This window comes from Terrapene carolina, unplaced genomic scaffold, assembly GCF_002925995.2.
Source record: "Terrapene carolina triunguis isolate 2854851 unplaced genomic scaffold, T_m_triunguis-2.0 Scaffold95, whole genome shotgun sequence".
In the NCBI taxonomy this organism is placed as follows: Eukaryota; Metazoa; Chordata; order Testudines; family Emydidae; genus Terrapene; species Terrapene triunguis.
In genome coordinates, this window is record NW_020664446.1 from 20735812 (window position 1) to 20759757 (window position 23946).

Genomic DNA, 23946 nt, shown 5'->3' on the forward strand with positions numbered 1-23946 from the left:
ATACATACTATGAGGAAATATTGGTGTGGTGTGCTACAGGCCTCAGCATGCAGGAAAAAAAAGAAGGAAGGTTTTAAAAGAATAATGCCACAAATCCAGCTGGACAGGAATAAGTTTTCTGCTCTAACAAAAGGAACAAACGTATCCATAACAATCACAGCTATTTAATGCAGATTAATACAGCCGAGTCAGAAGAAAATGGATTTTAACCCAAATGGAAACAATTAAAATTCAGGCTTCTGTTGATTGAAAAATAACCCCATGTTGGTGCTGCCTGTTTAGTGTTGTGTTCTGTCCACACATAAATGTTCAATTATGTTCTGTAAATGTCTGTGCCACCATGTTTGCCTGTTAGTAATGTAAGTATGTCTTACCTGAGTCATCTTGGCAAGGTCCAATGAAGGTCTTTGTTCCTGAACCTCCTCAGGCCGTCGTCGTTTAACTCCAACCTTCTTATCGTTAAGGACACATGGCTGCGATCGGCTTCGCGACAGCCCGTTGGAGCGTCTCATCAGCTCTGGTGTTGAGGCAGGTGTGCTGTTTGCTGAGGGTGCACAATATTCTGAAGAGGAAAACTGATCATGTGAACAGGAGAGAGACCTCTGCATGTCCACCCGGTTACCATCTACAGAATTGTGATCATAACCCCAGATGTCACCTGCCTGCCCACAGGTGGTTGACTTCCTCAGCCCTTGGCATGGCTGACATCCAAATTTGTTGCTAAATCCAGACTGGTCATATGATGAGGAAAGCATGTTTGACCTTGAAGGGAGGCTGAAACTTGAACTCCGCTGCATGGTGGTGATGCCATTGGAGTAGCGCTGGACACTTCCCCCACTATAACACCGTCTCTTTTCTACAGGAGTCCAGACCTTTGACCCTAAAGGCCTCCATGATGTCCTGCAGCTAGACATTTCATCAGAAAAAGAGAGTGACCTACACTGGCGTTTGCTGGGAGGTGCTGATGGGTTGCCATTATGATCACTAAGACTGAGGTCTTTGATCAAGTTGGTCACTGAACAAGTGTTAGCTGCCTCTCTGTGCCATATTGAGCCATCTTCACTTTTATCAGGCAGACAGTCCCAGATGATGGTACTAGGTTGCTCAATTTGAAGTGGATACTTCCTGCTGAGATCTCTCCATCTGTCATTTTCTAGTTTAAAAATGATAAAAAAAAATTATATATTAATATTACATCGATATATCTATACACACACAGACATTAGCATGAATTAATTATATGGTTCATTTTCTATGTCCGTTTACTAAAAATAACACATGGGACATTTTCCCATATAAATTAACCCATGGAATATGGTTTCCCAGAGTGCTTGCCAAGTGATTGCTTTCAGATGGATGGACGGAGAGATAGATAGATAATAGCAGCAGCAGCAGCAAAAAACTTAATATAGAACTAAGACTGCTATAAGAAGAGACTATACAGAATGAACTAGCTAAGAGGAACTTAGCTTTACAAAAGCATACAACAATCACTTTATCTCTGTGACAAAATATGCCTGAGAATCATGCGTTTAGTTCTAGACTCTATAAGCAACAATTACCTGAGAGGTTTACAAGGTTACAAGAGCCTAAAGGAAACTTAAAAATCAGAATTAAATGTCAAGGGTCAGGTTCTTAGCTGGCGTAAATTGGTGCAGCTCCACTGAAGTCAATGAAGCTACACCAGCTGAGGATCTGGCTACAAGGTTTTCTTTGGAGTTGTCCTTAAGATAGCAATCCCAATGAAGTAAGTATATGTAAGCTCCAGTGAGGTCTAGTGGATAGCTCTCACTCCTCTTCTATTGAAAAAAAGAATGGCCTTAGAGCAGGGTAACATAGGAGGAACAACACATAATGTGACCTTATCAATGCGGGGAGGTAGCTGTTGTAATGGAATTTCAAAATTTGCAAACATGGATGCCTAACATCAGACACCTATATCCACAATCAAGTACCTAAATAAATGACCTTATTTTGATATGGTAGCTGCTGAGTAGCCATAGTTCTCACTGAAGTGAACCCATATTTGAAACTGTTGGCCCTTCCTTTGATAGTAGCATGCAATGTTGAGTCTCTTCCGAATTCAAAGTAGCCTTTCAGTCTATGTTCATATGAGAATAATGATGTAAATAGGCTGGGATTTTCAAATTAGCCAAAGGGAGTTAGGCACTCAAGTCCTATTGAATTTCAGTGGGAGATGGGTGCTTAACAGCTTTTAGGTTCCCCTGGAATTCTCAGTCATAAAGAGTGCAATAAATTGTTCACACTTTGTGATAAACCTGACAATATGTAACAATTAAATACTTCTTCATTTAAAGGGACACGGCAATGTGTGTTTAGTTTTTATTGACCCCTCCCCCCCTTTTTCATTCAACAAATCCACAAGGACATTTCTTTCCCTGTCAATTTTGTCCATCTCACTTAGAATTTTTAATGCATTTCTAATATAGCAGAAGAAAAGCCAACATGACCTCCTGTTGAGTATTTCTCCATGTGTATATATCAGCTCCATCAGCTAGTATGTGCCTGGTGAATGGCTCTGCGAATAGCATTTGTTGTGTCTTAACCATGCAACAGCTCACAATTATGTTTGAAAATATTTACAGATATGGTTACGGTTAGAACACTGATTGCAGCTACACGAAAGAAGGTTGCAAATCATGTTACAACTATGTTCAGATATATTGCTGTTGACCACTTAGGAGCACGGGGCAAATCCTGTTGATCATATTTCATGCAGATAGTCCTACTGAAGTCAATGACAGTACACAAGTGAGAAATATTTGACCCATACTCTACAATATGGTTAAGGCTAATGAAGTTCTTTAAAAACATCCTTGTTCACACTCAACAGGAAAACCGTGTTAGAACTATGCCATCAACAGCCGTGATGGAAAAAAGTAATCACCTAACCAAGCGTGACTGGCAACTGTTTTTGTAGACTGCTGTTGCAAACAGAGGCAAAATATATCAGTTAACTGTTGCAGCAGAGTTTTCATGTGTTCACATTAAAATAGTGTGATTTTTTTTTTTACGTAAGCAATTGAATGCTGATTTTAAAAGAACTAGATAGTCAATCTACAGGTCTAGGCACTACCATAATACAAATAATAAATAAAGAATAACAGACTATTCCCCAACGTATAATGATCATTTCAGTCAGAGAGGTCAAATTTGGCACTTAACTAGGTTGACATCCTTTCATTTCTCACTGCATTGGGCAAGTTTTATTATTTCTAATTCTAAGAGAATGCCACTTAGTAACTGCAGAGCCAAATGTTGTTTGTGACCATAGCTATTAATTCAGTTCTATTTTAACCATTGCTGTCTTTCTCATTTTAATAAACACAATGAAGAGTGAGAAATATACACTAAACAATTACATCTATATTTAGATCTTTATTATCTCCCCCCCCCCCTTATTAATGCAGCCAACAGAGAGATTTCTCAGGTCAGTTCACCAGACAAAAGAAACAGAAATAGAAGCTAATTTTTGATGGCAAGCTGCCATGACCTTCAGGTGCTAGACGTCATATTTCACAAAAGGACTTGGTGAGCTATAAGAAGAGGATACAGGATACATTCCTCTTTCGACATCACTTTTGCACAAACAGCTATAAATCTTTTAAAACTACAAAGAAAATCCAAGGCACAGTATCATCTTGAGCAACACTTAAGATTTTTTTTCCTTTGCATTTTAGAACAAACCTTGCAAAACGTACTTTTCACCAGTGGAAAGTGTGAATTCTCTTTGCATATGAAGTGTGCTACCGAGGAGTCTATAGCAATGCTCCTACTGTGCAATGTCCTTTACAGTATGGTGGCCAATATAAATGATTCAATATATGTTCAGTCAGCCATATTTAGCAGGGTTCTCTCTGTGCTGAAGAATTACAGCATGAAGACTGTCATATGTTTTAGCCTGCTTGTAGTCCATCAGTATCGGATTATTATTTTTAAATATCACATGATAACCCAGGAAATTATTTTCACGGCAAATAAATGTTAACCTTGAAACTGACTGGGTGTTAAACTGGGGGAAAAAAAAGGATATTGCAGAGGTTTTCTTTTTAAATGACTCAATAAAGCCCTCTAAGGAAAAAGGGTTTTGCTGTTTTTTTAAGAACAGGATTATCGTCTTCTAAACCCTGATATTAATTGTAGGGGAGCCCTTTATACTGCTGTAGTTAAGGATGTGTTAATTTTTAAAAGTTATACACCTCAATTTGGTTTACCCAGCTGCTGAAATTTGTTCCAGAACAAAATTTACCATGAGAGCACCTCAACTCAAAAGCAAACTGCTTTGTTCAGGAACATTTATTTGCCCATTTATAAATGGGAGAGAAGCTACAAAAAAAAAAAGAATCTCAGGTGCTTTTTTTCCTGCTGCAATTAAAAAGGTATTGTTGTTAGTTAGTTTGTTAAAAAGAAATACTGCTGGCCCTCAGGCCACTTACTTTTGGGTTTAACTTACAACCATAAAACTGAAAATGTCAAGTTGCTTATTGCACATGTCCAATAAATTTTTTCCTAATTTTTTTTATCTTACATGTCTGTATTTACAGCGCATACCAGATGTATTCTGTAGCACCTATTTGATCATGAAATAGCTTTCAAAGCTCCCAAAATACAGACCGTCATTGTCATACAGATTATTGTAGCTTTTATTTCGACTGCAGTAGCACCTCGAGATCCCAGCTGAGGTTAGAGCCCCATTGTGCTATGGGCTCTACAACACACATAATAAGGGACTGTCCCTGCCCTCCAGTGCTTACAATCTACATGGAAAAGACAAAGGGTGGGAGGGGAAACAGAGGCACACAGAGATTAAGTGAATTGCCCAAGGTCACAGGAAAAACTGGGAAAAGAACCCAGAAAGTAATTTTATAGAAGTTTTAAAAACCTGTGGTCAGAGAAATGCTCAGACCTCCCATAACCTCTCCCCCCCCCTTCTTTCTTTTTTAAACACTCCAATAAGAAAAGGAAATGACATAAAAATATTACAAGTAAGCACCTTCAAGTTGTAACATTCAACCACAAAAGTCAGAGAACTCTGACAATGAATAATTTCCCTTTACTCGTCTTTCTGTTTGAGTGTTGCAGAAGTCTGAAAACAATTGCTTACGACTCACACTGCAGTATCCTGGCACAAAAGAGAGAGGCAGGCATGAAGCAGCAGCAAGTTAAAAAGAAGTTCCAACCTTACAGGCTGTCCAGCCATACAGGGACACGTAACACTGCTCTACAGCCAAAATGCTTCTGAAATAAATGTAGTCAAACTTTACTAATTCTGGGTCACTGAGAACGAAAATGATGCTTAAAATTGTTGATTGGCTCTAGTTTTCAAGATATGCTATTGGGTCAGTATATACGACCCTTGACTTGGGAATGGGGGAGGATAAGTGAGTTATAAAGGGAAGGGATCTCAATTTAAACCAGAAATGACTAAAATACATCTTTGACTGGATCTATGAATAAATCTATGATTGGGTTTGGACAGTACTTGCTTTTTAGGCAAAACAATGAATGATGCAATCTGAAGCTGGTATTGCGTCATACATGATATGAATTGCATCATGTTATTCCTAGAAGTCATGGATGATGCAATCATAACGAAGCTTACATCACTCTGCTGAACAAATTGCCCTCTATCAGCTCTAGAAATCATACAGTGTCGTGCTCTCTTATTTGTCAGTGTTTGATTTTGCAAAGGGACACATTTCTGTTTAGCCAAAGTGAGCAGAGATGCCTCGTACTTGTGTGAACAGTGCAGATCACTTCTGCTATGTTTGTGGTGAAGTGACTTTTGCATCACAAAAGCGCAGTATAACCACTATGGTTAAGAAAGCCTATCACCTTTATTTTGGCTGCAAAATTGGAGATCAGGACAAGAGGTGGGCCCCACACATATGCTGCAACACTTGTGCAACAAAACTTCGCCAGTGGTTGAACAGGAAAAGGAAATCTATGCCTTTTGCAGTGCCAATGATTTGGAGAGAGCCAACAGATCATACCAGCAATTGTTACTTCTGCATGGTGCCTCCAGTTGGGAAAGGTGTGTCAAAGAAGAAAAAGTGGACTGTGCATTATCCAAACATTCCATCAGCTATACGCCCAGTACCCCATGGAGAAGGACTGCCGGTTCCTGATGCACCAGAATCATTCTCACTTGAGTCAGACGAGGAAGAGGAAGAGGATGAAACTTCTGGTCCTGAACCATCAGTGTCACAGGACCCACATTTTCTCCCATCCTCCTCCTCTGAACCACACCTCATAACACAAGGTGAACTGAATGACCTTGTCAGGGATTTGGAACTACCCAAGAGTAAGGCAGAGCTGTTGGGCTCCAGACTACAGCAGTGGAATCTCCTGGCAGGTGATGTTAGGGTTTCCATGTTCCGTGACCTTCAAAAGGATCTTGTCCCATTCTTCTTCATGGAAGGTGATCTTGTAGCCTGCAACAACATCGATGGTGTGATGGCAGCCCTCAACATCGTTCATGATCCAGATGAGTGGAGATTGTTCATTGATTCATCGAAGACGAGTCTTAAAGCTGTTTTACTGCATAATGGCAATGTTTTGCCGTCAATGTCAGTTGGTCATGCAGTCCATATGAAGGAAACCTATGACAACATGAAACAACTTTTGAGGTGCATAAACTATGACCAACATCAGTGGCAGCTTTGTGGTGATTTGAAGGTTGTTGCTCTCTTGCTTGGTCTGCAGACTGGATACACAAAGTACTGCTGTTTTCTCTGCGAATGGGATAGTCATGCAAGAGATTCCCACTACATCAAGAAAGATTGGCCACTCCGACAGTCATTGGAGCCTGGGAGGAAAAGTGTTCAGCATCCACCACTTGTTGAATCAAGGAAGATTTTGTTACCACCCTTACACGTCAAGCTGGGTCTGATGAAGAACTTTGTCAAGGCCATTGACAAAACATAAGCAGCTTTCAAGTACCTCCGTGGAAAATTTCCAAGGTTAAGTGAAGCTAAGATAAAGGAAGGTGTCTTTGTTGGTCCTCAGATTCGTGAACTTCTTCGAGATGATGCATTTGACCATGCACTGCGTGGCAAGGAAAAGACGGCCTGGAAAGCCTTCCAGTTAGTGGCAATAAATTTTCTCGGAAACAACAAGGCAGACAACTACAGGTTGTTGGTGGAAAACCTTCTCAAGGCATACAAAAGCCTTGGTTGCAACATGTCACTAAAGATACATTTTTTGCACTCTCATCTAGATTTTTTTCCACCGAACTGCGGAGCAGTGAGCGACGAGCACGGTGAGCGATTTCACCAGGACATTGCAACAATGGAGAAACGCTATCAGGGCAAATGGAGCCCATCAATGCTTGCAGACTATTGCTGGACAGTGACAAGAGATGCTCCATTTAATGAATACAAGAGACAAGCCAAGAAGCGCCGAGTAGACACTGAATAGGACTAAACTATGCACATAATAGTTTTTTGCCTTTTGTTTCATAATAAATTTTATTTATATAACCCTTTTGCTGATTTTTAAAGTGTTACATAAACAGGACAGGTGAAATATTATCATGTAAAGCAACCATAAACACATGAAAAGACCTAGGTTTACAATTTATGATTAAAACTCTACTAACTACACAATATACATAGACACAAAATGTAAAAACTTAAATATCTTAGAAACAGTAGCCAATCAGTTGTTTTAATTGTCATATTTGAATTCAGCACATCAAAATACATAATAAATAGCACATTTTATCTCTGAAGCAGACGACTTCTCAAAAATTGTAGACCAGTGAACCAGCCTGATCCAGCTCTCCAAACCAAGTCTGCAATATTATTAAATTCCTAGCTCGCGTTTGAATAACCCTCTGACATGTGCTATCTCATTCAACCAGTCCAGCCTGATCCTGCATTCCTTGTGCACTCAAAACTCTCACTAGGGGCCTGATCCAAAGCCCACAATGGAGTCTCCATTGACTTCAGTGGGCTCTGGATCAAGCCCTGAGAGGCTCAGCCTCGCCTCTCGCTGAAATTAATGGTAAAACTCTCAGGATATGTCTATATTTGGAGCTAGAGGTGTGATTCCCAGCCCGAGGAGACATACACCAGCTAGCCACTAAAACCAGAATGAGGCTGCAGAGTATGAGCAGCAGGACGGACTAGCTGCCCTGACTACTTGCCTGTCGGAGGCCCTAGGTATGTATTCTGGAAAGCTAGCCCATCTTGCTGCTCGTGTGGCTGTATCTACATTCTATTTTTAGCATACTTGCTCAATGAGAGCTAGTATGAGTATGTCTCTTCAAGCTGGGAGTCACACCCCCAGCTTCCAGTGTAGACACACCCTCAGTGATTTCAGTGAGTATAGGCTCTACGTTTGTTCTTGAGGAGAAGGCAACTTAAAGCTGTATCGGACATTGTTTGCGGGAAAGCTACAGAAAGAACTTTTGTGTGTAAGGCTAACAATAAAATAGTAGGGCTACTTTCATCCCTATTGTAACTTCATTGATTTCAGAGGAACTACACAAGGATGAATTTGGCCCAGTATCTTTTTTAAGGTAAGTTACATTTTAGAACCTGACCGCTTTGGCTTTGTTCCTTTAATCTTGAAAAGCCTGGTTTGTCTTCAAGCCTCATATTCTTTGTGCCTTTAATACAGGCACAAATTAACCTGGTTAACTATAGAGGATTCAAAGCCCTTTGGGATCAAAGCAGAACAGTCACATGATGACCCAAGCTTCAGGCACCTATTTGACCTTGATTCTTTTGTTCTGACACATGCTATTTCATGACATAAACCTAAAGACCTAAAGGTGTGGTTTTTCTGCAAAAAGCTAAGAACCGAAAACACATCAGACATGGGGGCGAAAAGATGCTGGAGGTGTAGTTACACTATTGTTCTCCATGGCCTGCTTATTAATTGTAATGTTTCACCTACATTTGCTGTGGTTGACAGATATTAAGACTTGTCTGCTCAACTGTGGTTGACACTAGCTTTGTTAAGTACCAAGCCACGAACAAGCCTCAACTAGAGCCAACACATCCTGTGCTTTTAATGTTAGGGTGTGTTGGCCTTTTTTTTTCCTGTTCAGAGACTAAGGCAAGTCAGAAAGTTGGAACTGAAACTGCTTGCATGTGAAATATGGTTTAACCGATCTTCGGTAACATGTTAAATCGCCATTGCCATGATGCTATTTTGAACTTTCCTTCAAGGCAAAAAGTAAAGATTTATATCATCAAATTTTGAAGAGGGCAGAATTTGTTTTAAAAAGGACTATTGTCCATTTTCCATTCTAAAGCTGGTCATTTCAAAATAACGTAAGTCTCACACCATTAGGAGAGTCGCAAGTGAGAGAGATGAAACTGCAGCTGCTAGTGCTGGGAGAAGGAGCTGATTTCTGCACCCCTGAAGGCCAGTAGTAGCCCTAAATAAGAAAGGTATCTCCCCTGCTCTGCTTAGCATCAAGTTCAGTACACCCAGGTCCTTAACACCACTGCCTGCCTAGCCTTTGAGCAATCCCTTGGATTTCCTCATGATCATCCACCCCAAATCAACTGCTGAGACTACACCCCATATTGGATTTAGGACGCAGAACTATGTATACATCAGATTGTTGCTAGGACCAAGTTTTTGATAGGCCCTAGCTATAGTATGAACCATTTTACAAAATCCTGCTATAAACAAGCCCTAGTCCCTAATCTCCAGTAAGGTTTTGTAAAACTGACTGCAACACAACCCACCCACATGTCCATGAACCAGGAAAACTGTGCTAGATGCATTCTAGCAAAAAGCGTGTTGAAACATGTTTCTGGTTAACCTGGTTTTAGCTTCAGAGGCAAGAGCCATGACAGTTGGAGGGGGTTAGGTTATCATCACTACAGAATCTTTTCTGAAGTTGCTGCTTTCTACCTAAATGCTAGCTGTGCTGCTTACTGGTTCTGCACTGACATCAGGGCCCCTCAATCTGCCTTGAATTAGGAAATGCCAGCACTTACCAGAACCGAAAATATCATCTGAAATTACAGCATTAACATTAAAGGGAACTTTAAAGGATCTTTAAACAGATCTGAAAAATGTGGCCTGCTGAAAAATCCAAAAGGCTGCGCTACTAAGGTTTCTTTAAAGAAATTGAGCTGAAAGGCCCAAACTTAGAACAGCAACGCCCCACTTTTTTCTTTATATTTGTTTGCAGGCAGAGACTATGTACTTTTTTGCTTTCTTTTCATAATAAATTAAATGCTACATTTTTATAAGATAAAAAAAAAATACATCAGCAGCAGTGGCCTACCACTCATGAGCAACCTTCCAAGCATACTGGTGTGTTCCTGTGAGGAGAGGGGACCCAGTTGTTTGGCAGGGATACAGATTTCACCTTCAAGCTTCTAGAAGGTCATACATCTTACAGATGATGAAAAACACCTTGACAATATGCTTTTAAAATCAAAATAATCAGTGCATTTGGATTCCCAAGGAAATGCAGTTATACATTAATGACCTTAATCCTATAGTATTAGGAATTCCTAGGGGATTTGTGGGATCTATTCTGTCCTCCATAAAACAGCATAACTCCCATTGGAATCTAAGGTCAAATTCAGCACTTAGTTATACACACCAACTCCGATGAAATACAATGGGATTCATGCTCAAATCTCTGACAACAGAATCTGGACTAGCAGAAATTAAGCCCTAATACCAAAAAGAGGACACCGTAGTTCCCTTGATAAACTACATTAAGAGTCTGAATTCTTTGCACACCCAAAACTCGCAAAGTGGGTGAAGGAATCCCGCTCAGACCCTCAGGGACAGATTTTCAGAAGCTGGACTCCAATTCTACATAAGTAACTTTCAGGCAAAGCTAACTGAAATTCCAATTTATATCCTTTGGCTTTCTGAGTCACTTACTGTGCCTGCAAACCAGTTATTTAGATGGTCAAGAAACCTAAACTGCAGGAGTTAAAAATTGTGGGAACAAAATTGCAGTCTGAGGGTAGGATAGGGCTTAATTGGCACATAGGCTTTATACTGGCCCTCTAAATACTATTCATTTCACCCTTAGTCAATTAATATTTCAGGGACAAATTCACTGATGGCATAAGAGTGGGCCAATAATAAATTTGGCCTATAGGGTCAAGGAGCCTTAGTTAATCAGTTCACAATTACAACAATTGTCCCACTATTCTGTAATGCTATCCGCTGTTAAAAGACGAAAGGTACTCTCTGCAATGCACTTCCAGTGCCTCCACTGCAGATTCAAGAGGTCCTTCCTTCCATTATATATCATGAAAGGGAAAGCTTTGTGACATATTGTGACTAGATGAAGCAATTTGATTTTTTTTTTCCTGTAGAGATTTCCTACTTGATATTTAAAGGTGAGCTCTACAGTGTTTTGACACTGCAAAATACATTCAAATGAGTCAAGGCCCGATTTTACACCTGACCTCCCCTTTGTGCCCAGAAATATAACTGTAGGTTCAATTAGTTGCAGATGCAAATGATGGCAGATGGATGTGCCCCCAGTTACACATTTCACTGTCATTATCAGTGCCTGCATTTAGTTAAATTTGCGAAACTGTGCCCACAATAATTTGCAGGCACAAAATGAGAGGCCAGGTTTAGATCCCTTTAAAACTGCAGTGTTCTCCGGAGATTCGCATCACAATTAGGGAAGCTATGGAAATTTCATACAACATGAGGATGTATTAGCTTTTCAGCAGAGTCCCCTTCATGGGCAGTAGGTCAGGAGAACCTATTAGTGTGGTTCTATTACATGACTGCAGTAAATCTCCAGAAATCCACAGGTTACAAGAGCTGAATCCTGGGGAAATTCCTTCCCTCATGAATCCCACATACTCCTCATCCCCTTCCTACAAGTTTTTCTATGGAATGGCATGTCATGGCCCAATATTATAAGGGGAGTTGACAGTGACTCCTATATTTAGATTGCCTCACACCTTTCATTAAGAAGGATTCTCTTGACCTTTTCTTTCTCACACCTGCATTGTTGGCAGCAGTCTTTTGTTAGTTGGCAGAGGAAATACACTTGGGCTACAGAAACGCCATTTCTTTGAAAAATTCCATGAAATTCTGTTCAGCTTTTGCTGAGATAGAATCTGTTTAAAAACTGCCATTTCCCATCTCTCTCTTGCAGGTCTCATGAAAATTTTGGTAGCCTGCCAAAATAATAACAAAACATGCATATTCTAAAGCCAGGTTCTCACCTCTTCTAAAGCAGCTGACACTCTACTGGGAATGCCTTCAGCAAGCAGGTGGTGGTGAGAACCAGGATGGACCCCGCGCACAGTGGCAGTGGCCCAGGCCCCTTTTCCCAACTCCCATTGGAGGCCCCACATGGGCTGGAGCTCCAAAACCTCTCAACCAGAGGGGAAAAAAGAGAAAGAAAGCACTGCTCTGGACTTTGCTCCTCTCAATAACCCCTTAAAGCCAGCAAATGGATGCAGCAGTTCATCTCCTCCTCTGTGGGCGCTTCATTGGGCAGGAACTCACTCAACTCCCATGAGGGTCAGGGAGGAGGAGAGAGACTTTTTTTAAACATCTAAAATATGAAATTGTATTATCACAGTAGCCAAATTTAAGCTGGCCATTTTAAAAGGGTTTAATCTACATTACAGACTAACTAGGGTCACACAAAATTTCATATGAAATAACTGACCTGATTCTGAATTACTGTAGCGCATACACACACACACACACACACACACACACAAAGTAAAAAGCACAGGAAACTTTGCCATTTTTTCCACCTCTACAGCTTCAAAATGGCCACATGCTTTTTAAATTAGTGTAACTAAAAATGTGTTCCTCAGATGACACAGTGTAAATTTTAACAACCAAGTTATAAACCACAGAAAATAAGGGTTTACAATTAAAATGCTGACACAACTTTAACTATAGCGACACAAATGTGCTGCTATAATATTTTTACAGTTCCTTTTTATACATAATGGATGATCCTTCTGCTCATGTTTCCTTTATGTTCTTTTCCTGTGAAATAATTTACATTAATCAATAATTTATTACAGCAACTCGTAAAGTAATTATGGGTTTCAATCAATTTTTTTTTTAAATTGGCATATGAATTCTGTTTGGATCCCAATTTAACAACACATATTTACAAACACTTCTTTTTGTGCATGTCTTGTTTCTGATAAGTTTGTATTTAATTCACTTTCTCACATACTCTTTTACTTAAATTTTAGTCTCGTCTGCATTCTGTGCACAGGGGAAAAGGCAGTCTGTATTTTCCATTGTCCCCTGTTTATGTGCAAGAGATGGCTTCTAAATGTGGAACAAATTTAATGGTTGTAATTAGTTGATGGCAATGACATAGAACCACACCAGTACTCCTGCTTTCCTGTTTCACAAACAAGGTTAAAATATGATGCATGCAGCTATGCTTCAGTGGGAAATGAAAATGCTAGTCCCAAAATCTCTCTCTTCAGAACAAACATGACAAACCAAGTCTGTGGTCTGCCCACCATTCGTGCCAACTGTCTTTATTTAAGAGGGAAAGTCCCTACTTTTTCAGCAAAAAAATTCTTTAATTCTTTAATATGTCCCTCTATACAGCTCTCCCAATCTTGGTGGAGTTAAATGTCTCCCTATTCTTCTACCCAGCTGTGCTTTTTTCTAGTTTTCAGATGCTAGTAGATACACTGCACACATGCATACACGCACACACAAATACACGTCCGAGCAAACTTGAACAAAGCTCTCATGGTTAGGCTGGCTTGAAAAGCAAAGCCTAGGCAATGCATATAGAGTTGGAGCTGCTTTCTGAGCAATATTTCCTGTTACAAGTACACAGCAATTAGTCATTTAGATGGAACCTTCCACAGACAAGCTGTTTTCAAAGGAAATTGCAGTTCAGAAATAGGAGGTGTGGATTAGAAGGGAAAATGATGCCTTATTGTGGGAAACAGAGCTGCAAAACAGTCTTGTTCAAATAAAAAGGCAACATTTCCAAATTAGCAGTCTTAAAATGACTATAGCCCTTACCACAAGGATTGTCCTCGCCCTTGCCATCTCGTATAAGGTTAATATGATGATGATGTCTGAAGTTATAGGCTCGAGTTTTGCTTTGGTTTATTTTTTTATTTCATTATCAGTTTTTCTTTTGACTTCTTGGCTTTCCTCATTGTAGAGCTCAGAACCAGTTCCATGTAGCCATGTTACTAACACTAGCCCCAGTGGTGCAACCACCACTGGGCATGCTTGCTTCTTAAAGTAATCCCACTGACATCAGTTCCATTCACTTTGAGTAGAATCATGCTCATAGATTTTAAAGAAACTTTGCTCCAGTCCCACTTCTAGTGTCAGACGCTGAATGCACGAAATTCAGAATTTTCTTCACCGCCATATTTTATTGTGGACTCATTTCTGACAAAGTACTAAATTGAAATAATTCTGGGTAAATTCTCCAGGAACAGGGCAGGCTGCTTTTTTAAAGTGCATTTTATAAAGAATTAATATATGATTCAATAATCCTTATTGAACATGATGAATCAAAACAATGAGTTTCATAAACTTACCAAAAATAAGCACATTATTTTTACCTGGGGGTTGTACTTTTGCACCTCCCATTGTCATTTAGTTTCCTCATGCAAAATCCTTCTCCTTTCAGTAACTGCATAACGCAATCATCATATATAGAAACTATGAGCCTGATTTTATGCTGAGCAAAGAGTTCTTTAGTTATGAAATGTTACTTAGTTATTATTTTTGTCTGCCTATTTCTGTTTCTCTGTCCTGTCTCTTTAGAACTTAAGCCTTTTGTAAGATGTCTTTACTTTGTGTATACAGTGCCTACCACAATGAGGCCCTGATACAGAACTTGGTGCTATCATAATAAAAATAAAAGGCTGACTGGATTTGGCTAATGCTCTGATGCATAGCCTGAAACGTTAGCTTTAGTAAAGTATCTATCTAGTTTCCTATTCAGCCATCCATCACAATGGTATCTGATACTGGACATTCAGATACTGTGTGTTCCTTCAATATCTGGTTGGGAAGAATTAGTTGATGATGTTACTATATTGTTAAACTCTTTAAAAGATTTTACCATCCCAATCCCCTCAGATACAGAAAATCTGTATCAAGAGGCAATAACCAAACTTTCTAATAAAATGGCTTCTATCTCTGGCACAGCTTCCATTACATTTCCATGCCTTTTGACTGTGGGCATGTAATGCTGGCTGTGTGGGAGGGAAATGGAAAAATTCTGTTTCATAATAGGAAATGTCTTGTATTCCCTGATGTTTCAAGGATCACTCAAGCAGGTGCAAGAAATTATTCATTCTCAGGGCTGAATTTATAGGTGTAGGTTTTTCAACTTTGGTCCTCTTTCTAGCAAAGCAAAGCTATAAAGATCAGAACCAATCTTTTTAGTAGTAATAGTATTACACTGGGAGAGCATTTCTTGTTTATCTCAAAATAAAAAACAGGATGATTCTTTAGGTCATTTGGAAAATGGTTTTGATGTTAGATTTTCTGACTTATCGAATCTTTAATGGCTCTTTATAAAGCTTAATGTTTCTTATAGATTCTCATAATGTTTAGTGCTTTATAAATATCTAAATTATATAGAAGATTTACAATCTCTAATTCATTCTCTTTCCCCCCCTCCCACCCCGGGTAGTTTTCAGTACCTTTTCCTCCTTCACAAAACATTTGTATGATGTATTGATATGACAATTGCAAAGCTTTTGTGCGAGTTTTCATATTGATTCATTTGTTATAATCATCTAAAATAATTTATTTCCAAAAGGAAGAGGGTCCATGAATGAATGACAAGATCTTCCAGTTGTGTAGCACTTTTCAGTCTGCAGAATCTTAAAGGGTTTTGCAAACTATATATATATATATTATACCACTCCATCCACCAGTGAATTGCAGTCAACCTTCTGAGGCGTAACATGGCAGCTGTTTAACACTGCTCAGCAACACTAGCCATCAGTTAGGGCAAGGAAATGAAGCAGAATACCATATCCTGTTGAAACTGCTGGTCAGTTTACACAGGCCAAATGTAATTACCCAAATCAGAATTTCACTAGGACTAACAGCAGCCTTACTTGTGTGAAAAGTACTATGGTGCATTTAATGGCCATAAACTGTTCCAGTCATAGCATGGTCTCTAACCTCCTACTGATGGGAAATATTTCTGATAAAGTGATGTTGGGAAATCTTAGTCCCTTTATGTTTGGATTAAGACACTGGTATGTAATATGGGAATGGGAATGCTATTCTTTTTTTACAGTCTCCATCTGGCAGCTGACGTAGTTGTGTCCATTATGTTTTTATTAGGTTTATTCACAGCCTTTAATGCCACTATGCATGAAGTTAGGTTGGGCTTCATTCTTTCCTCTTGAGAAAAGTAATAAGTATTTTACTCTCCATCCTCAAGGACTTTCACATGCAGCATCCTGCAGGATTCTGACTTGTCACCCAGCGTGTTGAGTGTGTATGTACAGATGCCAAGAGAGACCATGAGATGCTTCGGCTTGCAATGTCATCAGTAGGAGCATGACACTCCTCTCTACATCTAATTTTCAGCAACCCTGAATTCTGTGGCTTCCATGTTCTCCCAGGACCTGTCAGAAGTAGAGATGTGGGTGAGAGTAAAACAACTTTGGCTCAATCAGAATAAGGCGGAGGTGAGGCTGGTAGAGAGGGGCAAACCTCTGGAGGAATGGGCAAGAACCTGAAATTGCCTTCTGTTGGAGGCTCATGTCCAAGCTTTGCAGCTTAGTAATAGTCTAAGAGTCATAATGAAGCCAGACGGGCTTCTGGATTATCAGGTGTAAGCTGTGGTACAACATACTTTTTTTTTCTTTTCTTTTGGTGGTCCAGACAGCTGTGACGCTCTGATGCAGATGTTATTACAGTGATCCCCACCTCTGTCACCATGAAACTAAATTACTGAAATCCACTCTCCTCCAGACTATTGTTGAAATGCAACTGGAATGTTCAGCTGGTGCACAAAGAGCACCTCACCTCTTGACTGGAAGAGCCCCAAATGCCCCATACTCTGCACTGGCTATTTGTTCCCAAGTGCAGTTCAAGGTGTTGGTCACAAGCGGTCTCAGATCTCTGATACATAGCCTCTTTCTTCTTGCCTTGTTCCAGTGGTTACAATCTTGCTATTCCTTCTTGGAGACATACTCTCCAAAACAGGTGCAAGGTATTCTCTGCGGAGATCCCATGCTTCAGGACCTCACTCTTTCTGGCAGCCTGGAGGAGTCTAGGTTTGACAAGCTTCAGCAAGCAGTGCAAGACTTAACTGTTTTACCACACTTTGACTTAGCCAATGGGATCCCTACTACAGCAGAGTACAAAGAGTTTTACTTTGTCTCATCTTTCAGACAATAACTCTCATATCACACTGTCACCTAAATGGGGTATTGGTTCAATATTTATTCAAACCAGAAACCCACTTACAGAATCACGTAGAGCATTCTGGGTTTTTCTTTCATGGCTCCCATCCAAAAACTGACTTGCTGATCTTGAGTTCTGAAGAAATTGCAGATGAGGTATAGACAAATGAAAAAGAAGGGACATGCTCTTCTCCACCACTTCATTCCTTGACACTTTTCAGTTCCCTGTGGTCAACCTCATGGCCTCTTCCTTGAAGCCAAGAGGTTGGCATGGATTTCCTTCTCAAAATGCCAGTTTGCTCCACAGATTGGCCAGCAATATCTCCCTCTCCATTCACTGTCTCCAGTGGAATCCAAAAGGATCATTTTTTTAAGACACCCTGACTGAAAGGACAAGAAATCCAGCCAAGTTCTCTCCAATCCCCAGAGGTTTTACATGGGACTGTAATTCTTGGCCGCCTGCTGGCCCTACTGCCAATCCAAACTTCAGTGTATTTATTTCTCTCTCTGCTTTTCACAAGCAGGAACCTGGCCAGCTGATCTGAAATAATCAACCAATTTCAAATTCAATGCCACTATAATCACTGAACGGACTTAAAACATAGAACAAGTTTCAACACTGAATTGGTTTGTGATCTTGGCACAAGTTTGAAGACATCAAGAAATGCATTGGGAAAGATGCCTAAAACCAAAATAATGCCCTCACATGCCAATGAGACTCACTCTTCTTGACTGGGCATGACAAAGACAATTACATGGTGAGCTGTGGTCAAGGAGGTAAGATTAGGTTCCCTTGGAAACAGGATAATTTGGCACACAAGGAAGACCAGCACAGTGTAGCTCAGATCCTAACGGCTTTGTAGAAAGCTATTAACAAGCTGTTTTTCAATTAGGCTTAGCCCCTTCATATTTGTTGACAGTTCTGTAAATGCCTTATCACAAGGCTAACCCAACTGATTGAGTACTCTTTGTTCCTTATTTATTCTTGACAGGCAGAATAAAGGGAACTGACTGTTTCTGTCACTTCTTGACTTTGAATCTTGTGACTTTCATTTGAAAAATCAAAATATTTCATCTTCCCCCTCCCCCTCCCCCTTCAGATGGCTCTAGTTATCTGGAGGCTTGGGAAATGTCTCCCCTTAATGCATGTACTCAGCTCCCATTAACACTAATGAGAATTACGTCTGTTAATAGAGGGGGCAGCCTCTCTGTTTTTAAAGCACTGGCTTTCATATCAAGTAGTTTGACTCAATCGCCACTTAAAATTTTAATTGGGTTTGGAGATCTTAGCCCAGTGCCTAGCAAGTCACTCTCCACATTACAAAGCCCACTGAGCACAATACAATGCCACATCTTTCAGGCTGATTGGCTCCTCAGGATTGTCAGTCCATGCACCAAACTCCCATGGAAGTCAATGGCAGTCCTGCATAAAAAGTGACGCACTCTGGTGCAAAATTCATTAGAAGTCGTACAATACAATCCATGCTCTTGGCAGAGACAAAAAAGGACCAAATAAGCAACTGTCCTTACTAGCAGAGGCTTGTCCAAAAACTTTTGGCTCGGAGGTATTCTTTTTTACTGATCATATTGTTGTTTATTTATTTATTTATTTGTATTGTGGTAGCACCTAAGAGCCCCAGTCATTGACCCATGACCCCCTGGTGTTAGGTACTGAACAAAACACAAAATAAAAAAACTGTCCCTTCTCCAAAAGACTTGCAATCTATGTACTGTATGAATACTCTAAAAATAAGCAAAAGCATCAAAGTATTTAGAAAAACAAGGTAAATCACTTATTTATCAGCCACCAGTGAAGCCTGGAATAAGTGGTGGGTAGTGCATGACAGCAGACACTAACTTATTTCCTACCTGTGAACTCCTTTGACCAGGCTTACAGGCACCACTGGACGTGACATTTAGACACAGGGGCTATGTCGCTTAGCCATTTTTTAGAGTCACGAAAGGCTTTGCATTGAATCACTGGCAACTGTCCCAGTTAAATGCACGTGGCAATAATTAGAAAAGAGGGATGATTAAGTAGATTCTACTACTTGGAACAACGCTGAGCTTAATATAGCTGAAGATACAGGTTGTCCAACTAGAAATGAACACACTGCTCCCCACCTGAGTGCCATGAGGTGTAGCATACAGGAGATAAACAAATAGCTATGTGGCTTCCAAAGTAAAGGGCCCTGGGGCCTTTCTGAGTTCAGATATTGTATTTAGAGAAAAAGAGCAACAGAGCTTGTGACTTGTAGGAAACAATTCTAGGATATATTCTTACTAAGATTTCTTCCTCCCCCCCCCCCAAAAAAATGCTTTCCCTTTACACCCTGCAGTTATGAAAGGTCACTGATTAAATGACTGGAGCAGAGATTCAGTAAATATTGAAGAAATTTCTGTTACTTACCCATAATTCCACAAGAGAAGAGAGTAGGTCCTTGACTCATCTTTGGAGTGTGCTGAAAACAACCAGAAAAGCTATTCACTTCTCGTAGACTTGACTAACTCATTTGAAGTTATTCTGAACTTTAGGGCCCAATTCCACCACCCTTATTCTTGCTGAGTTAGCACTCAGTAGGACTAGTTAACATGAGCAAGAGTGGCAATCCATAGGGACTTGCCCAAAGAACTCAAGAGGCCGGGCTGGGGACAGAACTGAAATTCCCTAAGACCCAGTCTTGTGCATTAACCAACCAACCACCCTCCCTCCATATTTCCTTCAGTTAATCAAACTTCGTTAAGAACTGCCAGGTGGCAACACTGGGATCCAGTCACGCAAGCCCTTACTCCTGGGTGCGAGTATTCCACTGAAGTCAGGGACTACTCATGGCTGGACCCAGGACCCTAAACTACTGGGGAAACTAAACAAAGAGGGGGAGTTCCGCAATAATTTTGTGCTCGGACAAGCAAGAGGCCATTGGACTTATTGGGATTTTGAATTTCTTAGAGGCTCACTAAATTTTCCCAATTAGATACTAAAAGACCATGTTTAACATGGATTGTGTTTGCAAAGGTGGGCTCCCACACTACAGCTCTTCTTCAAATGATTCTCACAGCACTTGGTTTGTTCTTCTTACTTACACTGAAAATGGAAAAATCAATGTTATATGGGTACAAACCAATTCCAGTGACTTTGTGATGTTTTCTATTTAAACACCCTTTCCAACAATTTTTCCCTTGACAGCATAATCATCTTACGCCTTCTCCTAAAAACTGCCATGACCAAACTTCAGCTTTAAACGCAATAAATCAATATGCTCACTACAGGTGCAGAATATGTTAGCAATGCCTATCATGGTCACCATTCTTCCGCTGTCCCAAAAATGTCCCTATTCTACTTCTGACATTTTCCCCCTGCACCTGCATCCTACTTTACTTAAGTAATGATAATTTTATTTAAGTACTAGCACCAAAATAAATTCGAGGGTGATCTGTTCTGCCACATTTGCATTTTATCTGGGTTTAGGCAACTGCATATGCACCTACTTCTCTCCCAATTAATATTTTAAATGTTGTCCACTTACATAACAATACTGTGATTACTGCTGACAATCCATTATAAAAATAATCTAATGAAAATGATCCTAATAAATATGCACACCATATACCTTACAATCTAATATAAGGTGTTAAGGAGGCAGAAAATGCTAATTGTGCAGATGTGAAAAAGCCATTTAAGTTGTAAGTAAAAGTTTGGCCACCTTTTTGAAGCATGCTGTCACTTCCCAGGTAAAGTAGAAACATTTATCCATTGGGACCTAATTTATTTACAGGATGGTATGAAGTAACCAGAGAACAAAGATGACAAATAGCTGTATCAAAAGTAAGGCCAAACTAGAGCAAACTTGAAAAGAGAACAAACACTAGAAAAACAGTTTTTCACAGCATACATCTGCCTAGCAAATATCAAAGAAGAGCAAGTTCTGTTCGGAGACAAAAGTTAAGGTCTAAAAATGAGGAAGAAAGAAACATTTTGAAATGACATATGTTCCTATATTAAGTGCGATTGCCATTTCATAAGATTTGAGTTTTACATCAAAACTGGGAAGTAAAACAGTGAACTAATTCATTGGGGGGGGTTTTGGAGGTTTTTTTCGGTCTTTTGTTTTCTATATGTGGTTTTAGATTTTATTCAGTTTTCATTGTTTGGTTTCCACTTTTTGGGCCGGATCCAAAGCCCACTGAAGTCATTATAAAGACGCCCACTGTATTCAGTGGACTTTGGATCCGGCCCCTGTGTGAACATCTGCACCAATGTAACATCCCAGGCAATTAGAAATTTATATCCGGACCCATTTTTATTATTGTATTTACATAGCACCAAAAGTGCTAACAAACAATTAATAACCCAGGGCCCTGCAGCTAGGCAATTACATTCTAACTAGTCTGCAGTATCTCAAAAGCTAACAACTTTGCCCCCAGCAAAGGGAATGGAAGGGCTGCTTTTGTTGTTTTACAGTGGTCTGGTTCCATGTGGATCCATAGTGCACGGAATAATTTATACTCATCCCAAACCAGTGAGTCTCCCACAGCCACCAAATCTCATTAGTAGCGTGTACATGACACTTTGTCACTTCCCTTTGCCCACCCTCTTAATCCAATGACTTTCTAGTGAACTTTAGTCAATGGTTTGCAGAAGGCCTGCCTGGGGGAATCTTTCAGACCAGTTAAATTTCATCACGTTTTTCATATTTTTTCCTTTATTGGCTAATGACCAAAACAATGTATGTTCAGACAAGGACTTTGCTCCCTCATAGAACATATTCACCTCCTCTTTGGGGGACATTTGAGTTGTATGCCTCCTGGATTGCTCTCAGAGGGGACCCTGTGCCCACAGAACGGTGAAGTTCAGCCTCTGCAACATGCTTCCTCCAACCCTACCGAAGCTCCTCCTCCTTCCATGGGGACATCAGTTGTGCAATAGGCAGCTGCCCGTTGCCTTCTGCAGTCCCCCACAATCCGCACTGATCTTTGGGGGATCTGTCAGTTAAGGGGATGGAGCTCTCTGCTTCTTCTGCGGGGGTGGGGTGCGGGAGAGAGAGGAGTATTTGTACTTGTGCATCGTTTCTGAAACTCCCAAAGCATTTTCCAGGCAACAGCACCTTGTTCTAATTTCTTCCTAGACTGTGAATAATTCTCCTGAATGCCACTATATATAAACACGTTTGAGACTAGCATTGACTATTTGGCACTTTGAGAGCCTATTCAGATTGCTCTCTATTATCACCCCCAGGTCATTTTTGCACTCATTGCTTTCCAGGCAGTTGCCCCTAATTTGCATCTGTGCCATTTATTTCTTTTCCTTAGGTACACTCAGCCCACTGTTCCACTCTCCCCAATTCACTTGGCAATGTAATTTGGTCTTTCTGTGTGTTTGTTGCCTCTCTGATTTTTCTGTGCTGTCAGCTCATTTGATGGTGTTTGAATTTGCATTTTTCCCTAGATTCTTAACAAAACTGTTAAGTAACACAGTACTGACCCTTGCCATCCCCCACTTAATACTGCTCCCCACTTGCTCATCTTACTATTACTGGTGACCATCTGTTCACTGTTAGTCAGGCAACTTCTAATCCAAGCTATTCATCTAGTTGGTGTTTATCCAGTTTTTTAATGTGTTTATTCTATGCCACTAGATTGAATGCTTTGCTGAGATTCACATATACTAAAACCACAGCATTCCTGCTATTTACTAAGGGCCAGATGCTCAGCTTGTGTAAATGGATGTAGTTCAGCTGAAGTGTCTGGAGCTATACCAGTTTACACCAACTGAGGATCTGGCCCTAAATTTGAAATACATATTATACAGCTACAGTGCAGTGAGCAACAGGAAGACAGTTTGTAATTAAGATTTTACATATCTTACCAGCTCAGTCCTGCATGTCACAGAGTCAGCACCTTTGTTTTCCAGCGTTTTGGTTAAGATCATCACCATGGTAATGAAATCATGCATTGGGATCCATTACAGTACAGGCAAAGGTCACTATCAGCCATGTTACAGCAAAGCTTCTTTTTTAATGCATTTTCCCAAGTGAAAAGTTCAACAGAACCAACTCCCATCTGCTTCACTCACAGGATGGGTCGACAGTAGTTTCCAACTCTTGTTAACTCCCTGCATACACAAAAGAAAGACACAAACATTTGTAAAGCATTTTCACAAACCAGAGAGCTTAAGTGCAAGGTTGTAAGGGAAGGATGAGAAAAGATGTGACAACTTTTAGGTGCTGTAGTCAATGAAACAATGGACTATGCATCAGCCTGTGAATTGTGTAAAATTACTGCAATAATCTTGTCTTGGCTACTGGCTACTTAAGGGGTATATTTACTTCAAATTCATGTTACTTTTAAAAACTGTTTTCAAGTTACACTGCATCTCATTACCTTACTCTGTGTTTAACCACATAAGATGATAGGAAATTTCATGAGATGTAAGATGCAAATAAAATGACATGGAGTAATGTCAGTATTAAAATATGTAAATATGTTAACAGTTCTTAAAATCCTTTTGGCTCTGATATCTATACTAAACTAGAGACATGGGTATTATACCACTGATGACATGCACTGA

General features: G+C 40.1%; 1 protein-coding gene across 2 annotated transcripts in view; it reads right to left on the minus strand.

Annotated features, from left to right (window-relative positions):
- Nucleotides 1-23466, minus strand: part of FAM53B (family with sequence similarity 53 member B) — a 94892-nt gene extending 71426 nt beyond the window's left edge. Inside the window, exons 1-3 of one of the 2 annotated variants that reach the window (XM_026650998.2) lie at nucleotides 23245-23466; nucleotides 19789-19840; nucleotides 375-1153 (exon numbers count right to left, since the gene is read on the minus strand). In XM_026650998.2, the coding sequence (XP_026506783.1) occupies nucleotides 375-1153; nucleotides 19789-19840; nucleotides 23245-23331 (918 nt within the window). In that variant the 5' untranslated portion in view covers nucleotides 23332-23466. Of the gene's footprint in view, nucleotides 1-374; nucleotides 1154-19788; nucleotides 19841-22149; nucleotides 22234-23244 lie in introns of those variants that run through there. The other variant, XM_024210723.3, reaches the window with a different exon arrangement.
- Between the last annotated feature and the right edge of the window lie 480 nt (nucleotides 23467-23946).